The sequence below is a fragment of the Mesoplodon mirus genome (genome assembly GCF_964341445.2).
Source record: "Mesoplodon mirus genome assembly, chromosome: 8".
NCBI lineage: Eukaryota > Metazoa > Chordata > Mammalia > Artiodactyla > Ziphiidae > Mesoplodon > Mesoplodon mirus.
In genome coordinates, this window is record NC_138984.1 from 21,477,769 (window position 1) to 21,496,813 (window position 19,045).

Here is a 19,045-nt window from a genome sequence, read left to right on the forward strand (position 1 = left end):
TACATCAGCACTTAGTCCCTTACACTGAATTCTATCTTGTCTGTCTCCCTCACTAGACTGCAAGCTTCTTGAGATCAAGGACTGGGCTGTGTCCACCTTTGTTTTCGGAGAACAGTGGTTGGCACAAAGTAAGCAATCAATAAATATTCACTGTATGCCTAAAAATATTCACAAGGAAGCTAACTGGTGTCCTACGGAACGTGGAGTAAACTCAAAGAATCCAGCACGGTTAGAGGAAGGGGAAGTAGGGGAGAGAGCAGCAGGTCCGAACTTTTTCCAGGATGGATTTCTGACACCCAAGCTGAACCTATGATTAGATAATGACCCGTAGGACCAGCCCTTTCTCAATCCCAGGAGAAAGCATCAGCAATGGCCTGTGTATGCACCTCTATTTGTTTTCTTTAGAGGAAAAAAAAAAAAAAGGCTGTTACTAACTCAGCTGCACAATGCTTTGAGCCTAGAGATCCCTGATTCAAGCTCATGTGGCAGTTAATAAGGACTTTAAAAGGTGCAACCCAGATCCATCTACCCTACACTCAGCCCAGGCCTGCAGCAGCCTGCTCAGCTGAGGGCAGGATGGGCGGAAACAGCTGGTCAATTCCAATGACAGACTTCAGGTTCATCCTACCTCTTACTCAGATGAGAAAGAGGGTGAGATATAAAAGGAGACACTTCCCTACTGTACTAGAACATGGAGTGGCCAAAGATCACTGGAGGTAAAATCCACTTCAGCTCTGGGAAGGGACCCTACTGGGGGGCTCAGTTGTCTAGAAACAGCTTGTTAATAACCACTGTAACCTTGAGTTAATGATGGCAGCATAAGGCAATAGCATGCAGTCAATCACCTAGGGGAGGAAATTAGGTTTTCAGATAGATACACTGCTTCATAAAAATAAATAAAGGTGCAGCAGAGGGAAGAAAAATGATTCTTTATAAACATACAATATATACCATTCTTTTTTTTTTTTTTTTTTTTTTTTTGCGGTATGCGGGCCTCTCACTGTTGTGGCCTCTCCCGTTGCAGAGCACAGGCTCCGGACGCGCAGGCTCAGCAGCCATGGCTCACGGGCCCAGCCGCTCCGCGGCGTGTGGGATCTTCCCAGACCGGGACACGAACCCGTGTCCCCTGCATCGGCAGGCGGACTCTCAACCACTGCACCACTAGGGAAGCCCTATATATGCCATTCTTGAGATGCACTTTTGCCCTCTCAGCAACTGCCAATACGTAATTCCATTATGACAGGAGAGCTATGAATTTCTCCAGCTATAATTTTCTACAGTTCAATTACCTGGGCCTTCTAATTTCCTACATGGTTTAATGCAGACTCATTAAAATAACAGTGAGCTTCTTGAATGACGCCTGTACCACCACTTGCCTTGGCTCAAGACCATTTCAATGAAACGGGGGAAAATGAAAAGTCTTATCAGTAAGAGAAAATCAGCTCATCATCCAAACCTATTCCCCATGTCATCACTGCTGTAGCCTGGGGATGGAGCCTGGGCAGAAGCTCACAGATCAGGTGTTGGAGATTAACTCCAGGGTTCTCTGCCCAATATTTATAGGACAGAGTTAACATGGAGTCAGACTTCCCACATACTGTCCAGACTAGGGCGGTGATGGGACCGTTGAAAATGGATGCTGGTGGGTGTTAAAAAAGCACAGGCAGCATTATGGAAAGAGAAAAAAGGCCAGCTTTGAAAAGAAACCAATACAGCGTCTCATCTATTATGGAATGACTTAGCCTGCTCAGCCCCGACACGTTTATTGTCATCACTGTCATCCATAAGGCCTTTAAGTGCCCGGTTACACATGGTTTATATGCCACCCTCTACCCTTGAGAACTTCCAGTTTAGGAAAATATAAATGCATAAAACAACATAAATCAACCCTAAATTGAGCGCCTTACAGGTAACTCTTCTAGCACCCAAGAAACCCACAATGGAACAGTGCAAAAATACGATTTCTATTTAGTGTCAGAGAGAAGTTAGTTGATTCACATGAGCAGGGGACTCTTCCTGCAGCCTGCCTGATCACACTGGGGGTGAGAGCAGACCCTCCAGCGGACACCACCCCCGCTCCGGCCTGAAGAGGCAAAGAGCCATCTCTCCAAACGCAGAGGGACTGGGTTTTCGACTCCCTGCTTGCATGTCCCAAGCACTGCCATTGTAGTACTGTACAAAACATCCAAAACCTGGTGACAAATCCAACAAAAGGGACCAGATGATACACATTCTGACAGATTTATACAGTAGAATACTATCTGTAAGAACGAGGTCCAGTTATCGGGAATGAGGTGGCATGACTACCAAGATGCGCCATTAAGGGAAAAAAGGAAGGTGCAAAACTGGTTGTAGAACACCCCAGGGAGGGAGAAAGGAAACACACCTTGAATGTACTGACATGGGCACAGACTCATTTTTACAACGAAACCCCAAAATCCAGTAACTGTGGCTGTCTTCGAGGAGAGAGATCAAGGGACTGGGGGATCCAGAGCGGGGAGAAAGAGTTATTTTTCACTGTACACCCTTCTGTACTCTTTGAATATATCACCTAGTTAAACTACTTCAATGAACAAAGAAAAGAAAAAGCTCAGACACCTTAGACCACTATGCTCATCTGATCTAGCCAATCGACAGACATAAAAGGACTTTACTCCCACAAAAAGAGAAACAGCTGTTTATTAGGGAAGGATGGTGGGATTCTGAGGGCCTTTCTTCTTCTAAAGAAATAATCTAACTGGTTTAACAATAAAAAGCACTATAAATAAATTTAAAAAAAAACCACTAAAGGAAACTCAAACACACCTCACTGCTCACAATGGAAAAGTCAGATACCCTTCAGGGCTGGAGTCATGTGGAGAAAAAGACCATGTGATTTGGCCTGAGCAGGAGTGAAGGTGGTGATGCATGGCCAGACTGGATTTCAGAGGCAACTACCAAAAGGTAAAACTAAGACCCAGAAATTCTGAGTGGAAGAATTCGTCCTAAGAGGACAAAGTATACAAGCTATGAACATACGGATGATGTTCACTTGCAGAATTATTTATAATAGCTAAACAGTGTCCAACACTAAGGGTTAAATCATGGGACGTGTCCATACCACAGAATGCTCCCAAGCCATTAAAAATGATCTTGCCCTACAGCTGACATGTTAGAAGAATAACCAAACTGTTAACAGTGGTTTTCTGTGTTGGAGGGATTAAAGGTGATTTCAGTTTTGTTCTTTGTAGCTTTCTGTCTTGCCTACTTTCACACAGTTGACCCTTGAACAACACGGGTTTGAACTGTACAGGTCCACCTAGGCAGATATTTTCAATAGTAAATACTACAGTCCCATACTGCCCGAGGTTGGATGCATCTCAGTATGTGGAGGAACGTCAGATATGGAGGGCCAGCTAACTATAAGTTAAAGGCACGTTAAACCCCCGCTGCTCAAGGGTCAACTGCACATGAAAACAGAACTACCTCGCTTCGCAGCCCAGGAAAATGGTGCTGTAGAGGAAGAAAGATGTCACATTTCCCAGGGGACAACACCAGTAATTTCTTACACCCTAAGCAAAACATCCTCTGCATGCAGCTGCTGTTTCCATTCAGGAAACCCACATGATGTGGCCTATCTCACAGACAGTAGGATATAACCTAATTACCTCATTGTGAAGATCTGCTGAAAACATTTTGACATATTAATTATCAGAATATAGTTCTAAGAGATGCACAAGTTAGAGGAACAGTCAAGTGGTATTAAATTCGGCCCTTCTTTGGCTCTTCAAAGGCATTATTTCCCTTCTTCCCAACTCTCCTCTTATTCCCAAAATACCTAGATTCACTCATTTCCTTAGAGTATCTGATCAGTGGTTCCCAACAGAAATAGGGAGGGATAATTCCCCCCTCCTCCCCAGGGACGCCTGGCAAGACCTGCCAAGACAATTTTGGTTGTCACAACTGAAGGAGCCAGTGGCACTTAGTGAGTAGAGGCCAGGGATGCAGCTAAATGTCCTACGATGCCCAGGACAGCCCTGTGGATAACAACGAATTTTCCAGCCCAAAATATCAATAGTGCCAAGGTTGAGGAACTCTGATCTTGATGGAAATACAGCAGAGAGGTGGGAGGTTTGATGAACAGAATAACACAGGGTGCCTCATCCTCCTCAACCGTGCCAACAGTCCAGCACACGTGAAGTCAATGTTATGGATGACAGTGGCTTCGAGACACCCATGAACAGGCTATATTCACGGGTCCTGTTTTGAAACATTAATTCATCCGAGTTCTACGGCCGATGCAGAGTAATACATACTAGTTAGCAGTTAAAATTCTGTTTTAAATGGGTCACTCTGAAATATACCCAAGATCTGAAAAATGTAGACACTGCTTTAAAAGGTCTGGCCCAGAAGCACATATTTCAGAAACCAATATTTAAGTCCAGCTTGCCTGACCAGGCAATGAGTGCATCAACAAGACAGGTGCTAAGAAGCTTTCCTATTATATCTTTAATGATATCATCTATCTACTGTGCAGTTTCTTTTGTCTAAACAATCAGGGGTATACAGATTTAATTTTAGTTATGGCTGTAAAACTGGAACCACAGTACCAGGGTCTATTAACATTTTTCAAAAGAAAACATATTAAAATTCCCCAAAAGAAGGGTCACCACTTTGGGAAAAACATTTAAGTGTGTCCATAAATGGCTCTCAGCCTATAAACATTTATAGGTAATTTGGGCAGAGAATCAAGGTTTTTAAGTAAAGCACCTTTAGGTTTGGAGAGAATGACATAGTCCTGCTTTGGAAGATGTTATCATATTACCTGTTACTCTGAACACAAAACAAACTTGAAATGAGCAGACACTCAAGTGTGTTTTGTGGGGAGTTGGAAAAAATTAATTTTCAAATGCTATTAAGTTTCACCAACATTCAGCATATTTGTTTTCCCTAGCTTAGGTACAACTTAAAGCTCCTTTTAAGCAATAAAAGCTGCAGTTTTAAAATCAGGTGCAACCCAAAGGCCACTTTACTAGAGCCCAAGATAAACATGCGCTTTCGTTTGCTCAGTTCATACAAACCAAAGGAGATTCCCTCAAAGTCACCTGTGAGATATTTCTACCTTGTTATGAGAGAAAAGACTACTTTTCTAATTGTACAACTTTTTTCCCTGAAGTAGGAGAAAGCTCACCCCAAATAGATGGAAGGAAATTTGGGGGCCTTCCCTCTGTTGGGGATGGAGGGGCTGGGACACAAAATACAGACACCGAAGTGTGTACCACACAAAGCATGGAGCTTATACTGCAGGTCAGAATACAATGCCTTTGGATAAAGATTCAAAGCTGCACTGTACACACACACACACACACAGACACACACACACCCACACCCCTTCTGCTCTGAAACCAGGACTCAAGCAGCCAAAGGCTCAGCATATGTTAGACCACCCCAGAAAAGGATGTGGACGGCTGACCTTCCTGCTAACAAAACAGCCTTAGGGCAGCCCCAGAAAAGGGTATCATCTTATTTATAAAGCAGGTCTCAGCTTTGTGGCGCGTCTTGCTGATGCCCACGGCCTGGTTCTGAGTCTGCACCATGAGAGCTTTGCCCCGCAAGCCACGTAGAAGACAGGCAGTTCCTCCTGGGCTGTTTAGAGGACCCGCTGCTGGAGGCTGTCCCTCTGCCTTGTCCAGGAGGAGCCCGAGGACAGTCCAGAGCGAGTTCCAACCTGACCTGTGTTCTTCAACAGGTCTTCATCTTTGAGAGACAGATGACTGCACTGACCACTAGTTCCTCAGCAGGATGTTAGGAAGAAAAACAAATCTGGTACCCAAGTCCTAAGTAGAGGTGCCCTGAGTCAATGCTAAGTCACATCCACGGCCTGCAGCCCTGGACTTGCAGCCCCTGCTCCCCTTGGACACCAGTCCAGCCCGAGCAAAATACAGTAGATCTCAGGGCCGAGTGGGCTCAGGCACCAAGTCTGTCCTCAGCAGCACTCACCTTGAGGAGGGGCACAGCTGTACGACAGCGGGCAGTCTTAATGTTTTTGAGGAAGTGAGATTCATCCTGAAAAGAAACAGTCACGTAAGTGAACGAGGTCAAATCCTGAGCAGATGGAGAGCGAGCCCACGTCAAGCTTGACCCTGGCACGGTGTCGCACTGAGGCTGCCTCTCTTAGTGCTTTCTCCTTCAAGGAGACGGCTGGGGGCCTGGGCAAGGGCCAGACTCTGGGGCCTCTTCTCTATGACATTGTGAGCGAGTCACTTCATCTCTCAGGGACAGTTTTCCACTTGAAAAGTGGGGCTGGCGACTCCCCTGTCCTGCCCACCTTGCACGTGGCATGGGAAAAACCCCTGAAAGGTGCTCTGCTGGCTTGTAAGATTGCACCGCCACCCCTGCACAGCACTAATGCCGTGTGCTGAGGACCCGTGTGTGCCCCGAGCTGGCTCAAGGCTCCACGGCCCAGCCCGCGCCTTCTCCCCCACTTCCCTGAGCTCCCACAGGCTCTGGCTCCCCCATCTCCAAAGGCCCTGGAACAGACTGTAATGATCTGCGTGTGTCGGTCTGTCTTACTGGACTGCGGCTCCCCAGAGACCAGGGGCTCACTGCTCCCTCCACACCCGCGGCACACAGCCCTGGGCAGGGCACAGAGCTGCCTGCGGCCTCTGGCTAGCTGAGCCAGTGGACGAAGGCGCCTCCCTCGCAGTCAGCCCGCTGCCGGGAAACCCGAGGCAGAGTCCCCACTGCGGTCTTGTTGACGTGAGTGACTCAGAGGTCCTCAAAGAGTTTTCTAAAAGCCCTTTCTTTCGCTCCTTCTAGATGAGATGTGCACTAGACAAGAAGAGCAGCAAGATCTGGGAGGCCACTGTAGGTAGAGAATCCTATTTTTAGAGGAGGAAAACACCACTGGCATTTCCAAGTCACACGTTTGAATAAAAAACCTTTCGTGTTACCCGGAGGCACCGGGTTTCCCTGTTCTGCCAAGAGGAAAAGCGAGGATAAGCTTCCCCTGGAAACCATCCACCGCAGGCTTCGCCCCGGGACGTCTGTCACCTGGACTGGGGGTGGTAGCTGGCTGGACGGGAGTGGGGACGGGAGAGACTCACACGTTTTCAGGGCTGTATTTGTGAGCCATGTAGACACACTGAGTACTGACAGAGGAGGCTGGAAGCCAGTCTCTCAAGACTTTCCTTCTGGAGTATGAAAGGAGTTAGAAGAAGGAAAGCGGCAGCTAAAAGATGTACCATCACATCTGGGAGCAGGACTCTAAACTCTAAAGCCTCCTTTAAAAAAAACCAGCTAGGGTAAAAAGTGTTTTTTTTTTTTTTTGGTAGGAAGGGAGCGTCCTTATATCATCTGGAAGAAAATCTATTAACTGTCTGAACTGCATGTCTGAGTCACGCCGACAGGAGGGCACCAGATGGAGGCACAGACCCATGCTGTCCAGGCTGTAGCTCCCGGAGCCCTGGGCTGTCGGGGGTTCACATGCTCGCCTCCATCATGGCCCCCCATGGGGAGAGGTGGGCTAGAAACCCCCAGCACAGACCTAGTAAACCACAATTTTTCAAAAAGCGGCCGCCCCTGCCCCAGAAGATCCTAATACGTAGCCAGGGTCGAGAACCGCTATTTGAGAGAAATGAAAGATCACTTCCCTACAAAATAAAGCCAGTGATTTCTATTCTCCTAGAAACCTAGCGAGGCTCCAGGAGATTACAGATATGGACATTCTTGGAGCTTCCGAGCAGAAAGTTTCCCCAGAGATAAAGTACTTAAAGACTCTGCCAAGTCACTTACAATGATGACAACTCTAAAAGGGGGTTTTAGCTGCTTTTCTAACTTGCTCAGGAGATCAAAACTGACAATGTTGACCAAGCCAGCTGTCAGGCGGTCCTTCCCTGTCACCACGACGTTGATGTGGTCTGGGCTCAGAGACGGCAGCCATTGACGGAAGGCCTGGGGGTGACAGGAGAGAACAAAGCCCAAGTGGTGATCCAGCCTGGCAGCTGCCAGCTGTGGCCCCGCTAACCCACCCACCGCCTCTCTCCACGCGGACCAACATTAACGCTCCCTGAGGACAAACTTGGTCTCTTCCCCTCCCTGCCCTCCTGCATTCAGCATAACCTTGTCCCCACGAACGACCGTTGCCTCCCTGTTCCTCCCACCCACCCACACCCCTTTGCTTTCCACTAATGGGACACTTCCCTCCTCGGTAAGCAAGCCCTTGTTAGCAGTCGCTTTGGGGTGTCTGTGGATTCCACTTCTGTGACCTCTAGCTAGATGACAAGTTTCTGCGAGGAAAGAACGCAACTCTTTTTTTTTTGCGGTACGCAGGCCTCTCACTGTTGTGGCCTCGCCCGTTGCGGAGCACAGGCTCTGGACGCACAGGCTCAGCGGCCATGGCTCACGGGCCCAGCCGCTCCGCGGCATGTGGGATCTTCCCGGACCGGGGCACGAACCCGTGTCCCCTGTATCCGCAGGCAGACTTTCAACCACTGCGCCACCAGGGAAGCCCAGCAACTCTTTTTAAGAGGAATTTTATAAAGGAGTATTTAGCAGAGCCTGGTACACCAGGAGCGCTGATGATGATGAAAATGTTCGGTGCTTCCTACAAAGGCACCTGCTTTCCCCAGAAGTCTCTCCATCTCTAGCCAAAGCCAGTACCTGGAGCCAGTGGACAGCCACCAGGAGCCTCTGTCATTGGCCGGGGTCTGGGTGCTCCCAGTGAGCCTGGGCTGACACCATTCTGATTCCGGGAGCGCTAGGCCAGGCTCTGTCCTGCTTATAAGCCTCTGACCATCTATCCTTCCCTAGAATTTCTGAGGGTGCTGTGGGAATCTAACGTGTTTTGAACTGTTAGTTCCTAGAGGCTCTGGCACAATTCAGATCACAAGGACAAGAAGAGAGTGGGGTACTCTTTCGACATGCACTTTTCTTAAGGCTTGCTTTCTCCTGGGTTGGAAGGGCATGTCTGGGCGTCAGGCCCCCTGGCTGTAGGCAGAGCTGCCTCTTCCCCAGGAGCAGCTCACGGGGGCTTAGTAACAGCCCCGGCACGAGGAAGCTGACAGCCACCTCGAGCAGCACGAAGCTGGGAAAAGCTACAGATGATGAACCATGTCTTCCATCCTCACCAAGTTTGCTTAAGTAGAGTTTTATTCATTTCATGGGACCACTCTGACCCCTGGATTTACGGGAGACAAAGCTCATAGCTGAGTGATAATACAATGGTCATGTCAGGTTTTTCTGCCATAAAGGTGCCCGGTAGACTATGAACATCGTGCCCACACCACCTGCTACCGGTGTGGGCCCCAAGCCCAAAGTCAGGAGGTGCAACCTCAAGGCCCCGGAACCGTTCCTCGCTAGCAGCTAGCAGCTAGCATGGCGATTAACCTCTTGGAGAGGCAGTTTTCTCATCTGTCAATGGGGTTAATATCTTGTGTCTGCTGCACACGGCCGTTTAAGGATTAAGGGAAATAAAGGAAGTAGAATTATTTTGAAACTTAAGTGGGGTAGAGGTGAAAGGTGTTCTTCGCAGGGGCACCGGAGGTGCTCAGGAAGCGTCTACTGACAGACGGAAGCAAGTCTGAGCTTGGTAAGGCCGTGCCCTTCCTCCCTAAAGGCCTAGCCTGATTCTACCCCAGAAAACCAGGAGCCTGGCCTCAGCAGGCTCCCTTCCTCCTCGAGCTGAGACAGATCTTTCGAGCTCCCCAGGTCCTGTCCCCAAACTGTCGTTTGATGACTCTGACTCTGAGGAAAGCCTTCCTCGTTAAAATCACGGCACCAGGAGAGCTGACCTGCTCCCAGGTGAAGCGCACGGAGGACGGTACCACCACCAGGAGCGGCCACTCCTTCCGGTAATAGGCGGCTATGCAGATGGCTTGGATGGTCTTCCCCAGGCCCATGTCATCAGCGAGCAGCAGGCGGCCTCTTTTCGCTATGGCAAAACTGAAAGCAGACACGGTCAGGACAGAGCACACGGCGCGCTTCCCAGGGCGTCGGTTAACCTGCCATCGAGCCGCCGCGTGAAGCCACACGGCAGCTCGGTGTGGGCTACCGGCTCGCAAGAGACCTGCTCCACCGAGAGGGAAGCCAGGGGCCAAACAGGGGGCAGCGTAATAATAACCAAGGAAAGACTACAAACAGAGACAACGTGAAATGTAGTCAAAGTCGGGGGGGCAGCTCTAGAAGACAATTAGGTCGTGGAAGCCGAGGGAGGGAGTTTCCAGTAAGAGGAGTCACCCTCTGCCCGGCGCAGGCGAGGCTCAGGGGATATAAAGGAAGAGCGTGGGAAACAGTCCCTAACGGGGGGCTGGGAGGGGCACGCTTGTCACATGAGGGGTCTGCCGGGAAGGGAAGAAAGAAGGGACGGTGGGGTGGAAAAATGGCTTTCTCAAGATCAGAGCGGACTCTGTACGCATAAAGCTGGCAAAGACAGAAAATGCTGGAGAAAAGGAGGACGGCCAGAGAGAAGGATGGAGCAAGAGTGTTTGTCTAAGAGGAGCACCGACCTCAGCCACGGGTCTCATTACCTAGCAGCCTCCAGGGTCCCCAAGCCCTCCAGGGCAGCAGCCCTTGCTCACAGTTTGGGAATAAAGCACGGAATTATTATTCTACACCTTTGGAGCCCGCCTGGCCTGGGCTGGAATCCCAATTCCACCACCTGGGAGCCGTGTGCCTTTACGCAAGTTATCTGACCTCCTCGCGCCTCCGCTGTCACGTGGAGTAACGATGAGGCCCACCCCAGAGAGTGTTACGGGGGCTCGGGATGTTTAAAGCACTTAAAACAGTGCTTGGTACCGTCGTAAGTGCTGGGAAAGTGCTTCCCTTATAACAACTATTCCCCCAAAGGAGAAAAATCACCAAGACACAAACAGTGATGGTGACTTGCTTGACTGGCGTATGAATCAGAGAAAAGCTAAAAGGGTCCCCAGTGCCAGATGCCTGGTCTCCTGCTGCAAACACCACTCCTCTTTCGTCGGAATTCCCGAAGAACGGATCACTGGCTCAGGAACCTGATAATAAGCCAGTCGACTAGCTCTTCCCCTTTCCTTCTCACCCGGAAAAGACAGAGAACGGCCCCTCTTCTGACCAGCAGCCGCCATGGCCCACAAGAACTCCGGGCTGCACACGGCCTTTCTGAATTGCCTGGAAAGGGCGCTTCCGCCCTTCAGAAGCCAGTGCCCAACGAAGGTGGGAAAGTGAGCAGCGGGTCTGCGGGGGGTGTGAGCCCAGGACACCCAGGCTCAGCAGACAACGAGCGTCCTGTCGTGGTCCCGGCACTTCTCTGTCCTCCCAGCTGCCACACGGCCCACCCGGTGAGAGGTGGTGCCCCCTCCCCTCCCCCCTGGCCGTGGCCACCAGACTCCTGCAATGAGGGGGAAGGGAGCCCACCCACCCCTTGTCAGGCCGACCTTGGTGAAATCTTCCGGACCATTTCCGGGATCAACTCAGACAGACGCGTGCAGAGAGACAAGTATAAAAGACTTATTTTTTTACATTACTTTCTGATTTACAAAACCGGTGGTCAGGATGGCCAGGGGCACCTATGCAACAAACCAGGGAGGGCCTTTTGTTTCAGCCTCCGAGACGTCGCAACCATTTACAACGTCTGCACGGCTTCATCCACCTGGTCATTCCCAAAGCAGAACAGACCCTTGAATTTCACAGCCTTTCCTTTTACTCTGCCTCGAGGTAGTCCAACTAAGGAACAAAGTGATCACAACTGAGAACAAAGGTGTCTCCTGGATAATAGAGAGACAATCACACGGCTGAATGCCGTAGTTTGGTATTACACGAAAAGCACTGCGCTCGTCATCAGAAGATAGGATTTCAGCCCCAATTCCACTTTTGGACACTGAGCAGCTTTAGACAGAGGACTGTCTTCCTTGGTCTCAACTCACTCCTCTATTAAAAGGAACCGTTTAGATATTAGAGCAGGCTGACATCTATCTAAGAGATTTTGCTCCGTATATTTAAATGAGTTTCCAGTTGTAGTACTTACATAAAAAAGCAAAACAAAAACATGGAATTGACAGCCCTTCGCTTAATACCAAACTCCTCCACTTCAGGGAATGAAAGTTAGAATCTGGAATTAATGCAAAGTTTTGAAGAAAGGCTGCAAGTACCATTAGCAGTTTCAGAGCCATAGAGAAAAAGATAGAAACAGCTGGCTGTGCTCTGGCTCTGATGTACATACCCTGGGGTGCCTCGCACCCACCACCTCCCAGCGTGCACCGCATGTGCCCAAGGATCTCCAGGGGAGCCATGAAGAACCTGGATTCTGAAGACGGGGGCTGCCCAGGAGCTGGGGGTGGGCAACCTCTCTCCGCATTAATGAAGGAGACGGAGGAAGAAAGATGAAAGGGAAAACCCACCTTGAGCCTGGGTAAAACAAGGCCCAAAGGACATCTCAACAGATGAAAGAAACAGCAAAGTGTTATCTAAGAGAGATGGCAGCTGGAAGGCAAAGGAAGAAAAGGGTGTGGGCAGGGCTGGGACCGTGGGGATGCAGTGAGGTCCCACTGTGCCCAAACTGCACCCGGAGAACAAAATCCTACACAGACAGCAGCCAAGCTTTAACCAAAACACCCCAAGTGGGCTGCAGGCGGGCAGGCTGCCTTCGTGGGCCATGTCCATTGACGATGTAGGTCCTGCCTTTGCATGGGGCTCTATCTCCAACCACACCACCTGACATCAGATCGAGCTCTGCCCTCTCCTCCACCTCCCATCTTTCTACTAGAAGGCAAATTCTGGGGCAAACCTGTCATTTTGTTTCTCCTAAGAAACTCCGGAAAAAGGGACAGGTCAGGACACGGGCTTATCTTTTTTCTTTCTATCAATATAATAAGAGCACTTTCTTTTGGAAAACGACCACCTTACACTCTCAGTCCAAGTAATTGGGGTGAGGCAGCCCCTACCCTTTCGCTCCAGGGATGGGCCTGTCACCTGGTCTTACCAGTAAGACCTCCGAGCACCCCCAGGACACAGTGACTGACCAGTTCAAGCGTCAGCACCAAATTTCAGATATTTCAGTGTGGGACCCACTAGAAAAGAGGCGCTTCCGCTGGGCTGCAGAACCGATGGGTGCAACACGGAAGCCCCTGGCTGCCCCCGCTGCCACACTTGAGGAGCACCTGGCTGAGAACAAAGCAAACTAAGAAGAAAGCAGAGCTGAGAGGGGTACAGAGTCCTGATGAGCTCTTTAGAGACCCCGGGCTTCCTATTACCTGCAATGAGAAATCTCTTTTCTTACACTACTTTGAGCTGGGTTTCTGCACACTTGCAATACAGAGTCCTCATTAACTGATGGAGTTTGAAATCAGTGGTTACAATCAGGCTTTGGTGACAGCACATGTGGGCTGTTTACTGCTAACACCCAGATGCTTCTAGACGGCTGTGAAAGAGGGGCATGCATGAAAGAGGGAGCCTCTGAAGCCACTCCGTGGTGAGCGATCAATCTGAGCAGCAGAGAGCAAGAGGAAGATGGATGAAGAACCTACTTGACTCCAACTCTCTGAAAGGGCAGCAGGCTCGACACCAGCTTGGAATCCACTTTGGACAGGTCTGCCTCGGGGATGTCTGCCACGGGACACAGAGAGGTCTTCTGGAGCTGAGCGGCGAAAGCCAGGGTGAGGGTCTTGGGCAGAGGGTCCAGCTGAACTTGTGGAAGGCAGCGCACCCTTTCCACTAGAAAGTAGAACAGAGGTGTGTGAATTGGAGTGTTCATGTCCAAGATTTCTGGGGGAAAAAGAAGGGGCTTTGAGATACAAAGTTCAATGGCTGGAATTCTGCTGCATGCCATCTCCTCCGAAAAGTAACTGGAGAGAAAAACTGGGTGCAGACAGATGCATGGCAGGGAACCAGTTTTCCCTTTCCATTCCTAGTGTCTGCAAACAAGAGGGCACTCATTAATGCAAAATTGATCTTCACGGCACCACACAAACACTGGAAAGAACTAAAGTGTTCTTGCAACCGATCTATTTTTAACCTCAAGTCATTTAAAAAATTATCTTAGTATTCCCATGCAATAAATAAGGACCCATATTCTTCAAAAATCAGCCCAGGAAAAGCAAGGCCTAAAATGAATAAATCTTGTCCTGTTTCCATTCTCCTTATGTTTTATTTTGGTTTCAATGTTTGAGAAGATGGAGAACTTTAAGCTATATGCTGTCAACAGGCAAGGAAGCACTGTGGTCTGTGCAGAGAAGCTGTTAGGTATTTCCAAGAAAGATCAGTAGGACGGTAGTGCTATTTACAAACAACAACAAAGGGCAGAGTCCACGCAAAGGCCACCAACTGACAACAATGCACATGGCCCTGCACACTTTTGACCTTTTCCATAAGAGAATAAGCAGCTTCTCTTGAGAGAGGTGAGTTTTACAGGTATTGGCAAGCTAAGGCCTTTTGGCAAATCAGTCTATTACTTGTTCTGGTAAGTAAAGTTTCACTAGAACACAGTGGTGCCTATTTGTTTATGGACTGTCGTTTACTGCTTTCATGCCATAATGGTGGACCTGAGTCACTGGGACAGAGACGGCATGGCCCACGAACCTAAAATGTTTACTATCTGGCCCTTTACAAAAAAAGTTTACCAACCCCTGCTAAGCTTAGAGTCTAAACTACTACTAAGGGTGACCATGACTCTCTTTCAACTAAAGCTTATATTTAGGGGTCTTTACTTTCCTTCCATGTGTGCTGGTTCCAGACCCCAATATAATGGATGGGGAAATCTCTTCTAGTCAGAGTCTTTAACCCAGGTGGGAAATGTTTTGATTCCTTGAGGAAACACTTGCTGCAAACTCAAGGTTAAGTTTGAATATGATAAGTTATTTAGTATCAGCAACCACTAGCTGAAGCAGGATCTACATGGAAATAAAAGAATCTACATGGAAATAAATCGGATCTACATGGAAATAAAAGAAAATCAATTTCACTGATTTTTCTTTTTGAAGGAATTTAGCTTCATCTGATTTTAAAATTAAGAGGGAAAAAAGCCCTTTATTCAATAGAGAAACAGAAAAAGAAGAAAAAAAACAGAGATATAAATAAAACATAATTCTGGGGGGCGGGGGACGGCAGGAGAAGACAAGTTAAAAATTAAAGTTAGAGAAAAGAGGATAGACCTAGAAATCCCTGGTTGTAGAATTAGCGTTAAACTTCTAATCACAGCCTGCTGTCCTACAGTTGTAGCTTTCAAGATGTTCTTCCCTTTCAACATTTCCTTTGAAAAATCTAATTAGAAGAGTTACCAGAGTGACCATTGTTTACAGATCCTTGATTGCTCTTTATCTTTTACCTTTTCGGGGCACCCTGAGATAGTGATAGTAACCCACCAAGGGGCTAACTGAGCTCTCCAGGAATTCAGGAGAAGGAATCACATACAGAACTTGTGTCTATTTCACTTCTACCCGATATTACTTGAAATTCTAAGGTTGTCAGTTCTCTATTCCAAATGGTCACAAGGTATTCCAAAAGTCTTCTGCCACAACCATCAGCTGGCAATTGCAAATACTGATGTGAATATGGAGGGCTGAGCCATCTACTGCCACCTTAAATTGCCTTGCCTTTTCAGTATATTTAAATCCATCTCTCTCTTTCCCTAAATATAGGTATCAGTTATTTCTGGAAACAGTTTGCATGAATAGAATCACCAAGATAAGAAATCAGGTACGGTTGATGGCTTAATATAAAAGAGAGTGTCCATATTGATGCAGAAATACACTGCATGCTTCCAAATTAAATCTGAGCGTGCTGATTTCTGCACACTTCAAGAGACTGAGCACCCCATGTGCTTTCAGAACCCATTTTCATTTTAATCCTAGTGATCTTCAGCACTCAAATACCTGATGAAAGCTAAGAAAGGGCTGAGGATCCGGCTGCTGAGAAACACAGTGCTTTGTAAGCATTATGTCCTTTCAGCCACTCAAGAGGAAAAAAAAAACACTTTCTACTCTGTTTCCTATCGACTACTATCTCCCCAAATCCTATGCTGCTGGTTCAGTCAACTGAGTGTGTTTCTGGGGCAGCCTCTATTTGCTGTCAACGACTCACTGCTATCCCTTCCCTGTGCTGGAAGACGACAGGAATGTGCAGTCTGGCTTCATGAGTCATAGAGAAGTGTTTCTGTAAAACAGCTCTCTGGCAGAACGCTACCGGGACACACAGCAGAGAGATGTTAACGTTTTCAAATAGCAGCTGACAAGATCATTGAGGGGGACGAAGAACCCTTCTGGACTGTGACAGGTCGGGGGAAAACAGACGGCTTTATGCCAACGTCACTGTGGGCACGAGGAAGCAAGTCACTTAGAAAAGAGGGAGGAAGGGCTTCCGTGGTGGTGCAGTGGTTGAGAATCTGCCTGCTAATGCAGGGGACACGGGTTCGAGCCCTGGTCTGGGAGGATCCCACATGCCGCAGAGCAACTAGGCCTGTGCGCCACAACTACTGAGCCTGCGCGTCTGGAGCCTGTGCTCCGCAACAAGAGAGGCCGAGATAGTGAGAGGCCCGCGCACCGCGATGAAGAGTGGCCCCCGCTTGCCACAACTAGAGAAAGCCCTCGCACAGAAACGAAGACCCAACACAGCAAAAATAAATAAATTAATTAATAATAATTTTTAAAAAAAGAAAAAGAAAAGAGGGAGGAGGATCGCTCTGCGACTGGCCTGACCTGGAGACTAGTCACCACGTTAGCAGTCAGCGTTCACATACTCAGTTCTCACCGTCACTTCTTAATCAGTTTCATACACACATGGTCACTAGCTCAGGCCAATAATCTGATTTCACATACGAGACCTAGGGGTGAGGAGAGAGGTGCAAGTTCCCCAGGTTTACAATCTGTTAACAGTGGAGTTGGAACTAAACTGGGAACTGCAGTGTTCTGCAGCCCCTCTTCACCTCAGCTTCTTAGTTCGTAGACCTGGGCTTCTAAGTTTCCTAGTGGGTCACATCACAAACTCAAAATTGCAATTTGAGTCAGACTTCATTGTGACCCTAACAAGGCTCCCGACAAGGAAAACAACTGTTTTCCTTCTCTGGGTCCAAATGTTTCCCAATCTATGAAATGGGGAGAATCAGTCTTATATTCTATGAACTCTTGACTCTAGAATTCTTAACTCTACACCCATGGAATTATTAATATCAAAGGCAAAACCTTCTGTGTGGCTGTTATGTGCATTTTTCTGGGTGAAGAGTCCATTGTTTTCAGCAGATGTTTCAAGGAATCTATGGCCCTCAAGACTTGGAACCATCACATAACGCTACGTAAGTTGCAAGTCATGGCTTTTCAACATTACATTCATCTGCTAGTGCTGTAAATATCCTGCTTTTTGTTGCTCCATAAAAGTCAAAGCCTTTATAGCTCACATATTTATATGTCTTTCTGTGGTTGAAAGACAAAGGGGTGAGAGGGAAAAACTCACTCCTACCGCTCATCAAAAATTCAGCTTTGGCCAGATAATCTGCTCTAAGTCACGAGTTCCAAATAGCAGCAGCCAAGGGGTCTCAGATCAACATCAGCCATCCTTCCTGCTTCAGCTAGTGGTTGCTGATACTAAGTAACTCATCCTATTCAAACTTAACCTTGAGTTTGCAGCAAGTCTTTCCTCAAGGAATCAAAAGCTCTTCCCTTATATTTAATTTCTGTCAGTAAGGCAAATATGGATTAAACACCCCATTTTTTACTGAAGGGACACATGGGACCCAGAATATTGAATTACCTACCTGATGCTGCATACATAGTAAGTCACATAAGGAGACAGAGGGAAGAGACCCTCTTCTTTAAAGCCCTAGCCTGGTGGGCAAGACAGCCAATGTTGTGGATCCCCACTCCCAGCCCCACTGAGCTGGAGCATGTCTCTCCTGGCCAAACCCTGGTACCAGAAAGTTCTCAGGGGGTCAGGCAGGAGGAACCTCCATTGTGCCGTCTGCACACTCACTGCAGAATATCGACAGTCTGGAAGATGGGTAACAGACTGGTATTCCAGGACAGGCTGAGCTATGACCACACCCCACCCCCTTTCTCTGGCATATTGGAATGCATTCACTGCCCCACCCAAGCAGAGCAGAGAAGAAAAATGATAAGGCCAAACTGGCTTCTCCTTCTTGTAGTTACATCTGTACACAAGGCCCTTCCCTTGGTGAGACTCCAAAGCGCCTATTATACGCTGATGTGCCCCGGCCTTGGCTTCTGCCTCTGGCAGAGCTCAGCCCATGATGAAGCCTGTAACCACTAAGGCCCTCCAACTTTCACAGACTATCTGGTTCTAGAAGTAAGCTGAGAGAGCCTGTTCTTAGAGGGAATCTAAAGTAGCTTCCATCTAAGCTCAGCAATCCTAGCTTGCCTCTGATTCCCAAAATCCACAGACCCTCACTTCTAATACTTCTATGATGGGTGTGAGGTTTCACAGGCCTCAAGAATTTGACTAGTAGCACCTCACCCTGACAGAAGATGAGACCCTGCATTTGCTTGGGCTGCTGTAAAGCCGCCATCCCAGAGCCCAGGGACATGGCTGCCCGAGACCAACTTCACCTTTGCTAGTCATGTACACAAGCATGCGAAGTTACCACGGTGGAGGGGAGGGAGGAGGTGATTCTTTCAAAATACATTAAATTTAAGGCACGTAATTAAGGCTTAACAACAGCATGATATAAAACCAGCAAGGTGGTCAGCTCACTTAGTTTACTGTACTCTTCCAGGAGAAAGTTCCACTTCCTGGTCTTGACATCTGCAATGACAAGAAACAAACAGGCAAACATGACACCCTGCCCTCCTGCAATGTCACCACACTTACTCATTCATTCCCTGCTTTCACAAACCCCCAGGAACCTCGGGTGATGTGGCTGATCTTGTGCCCCACACTGAGGACACAGAGATTGAGAGTACCAGTAATCGAGGCTTTCACAGAATTCGGGGAGGAAAGACAAGCAGACATGAAGACAGCACTGGGCTGTAAGCGTGGTGATAAAGGGAGCTACGGGGACACGGGACTGGGGACAGCCCAGCAAGTCAGAAACACCCTGAATCTCCAAGGTGGGGATAATATTGTAGCTTGCACTTATTCACTGCTTACCTTA

The 19,045-nt window shown here is 48.2% G+C and overlaps 1 protein-coding gene across 4 annotated transcripts in view; it reads right to left on the minus strand.

Annotated features, from left to right (window-relative positions):
* SMARCAL1 (SNF2 related chromatin remodeling annealing helicase 1) overlaps window positions 1–19,045 on the minus strand; it is a 52,154-nt gene that overhangs the window by 24,210 nt on the left and 8,899 nt on the right. For all 4 annotated transcript variants that reach the window (XR_014294907.1, XM_082631473.1, XM_082631471.1 and 1 more), the window contains 5 exons: window positions 18,646–18,696; window positions 13,476–13,662; window positions 9,771–9,921; window positions 7,774–7,932; window positions 5,980–6,045 (listed from right to left, as the gene is read on the minus strand). Coding sequence is in view for 3 of the 4 variants with exons in the window: in XM_082631473.1 (XP_082487599.1) it covers window positions 5,980–6,045; window positions 7,774–7,932; window positions 9,771–9,921; window positions 13,476–13,662; window positions 18,646–18,696 (614 nt within the window). In the remaining variant the exon portion in view is untranslated. The remainder of the gene's footprint in view (window positions 1–5,979; window positions 6,046–7,773; window positions 7,933–9,770; window positions 9,922–13,475; window positions 13,663–18,645; window positions 18,697–19,045) is intronic.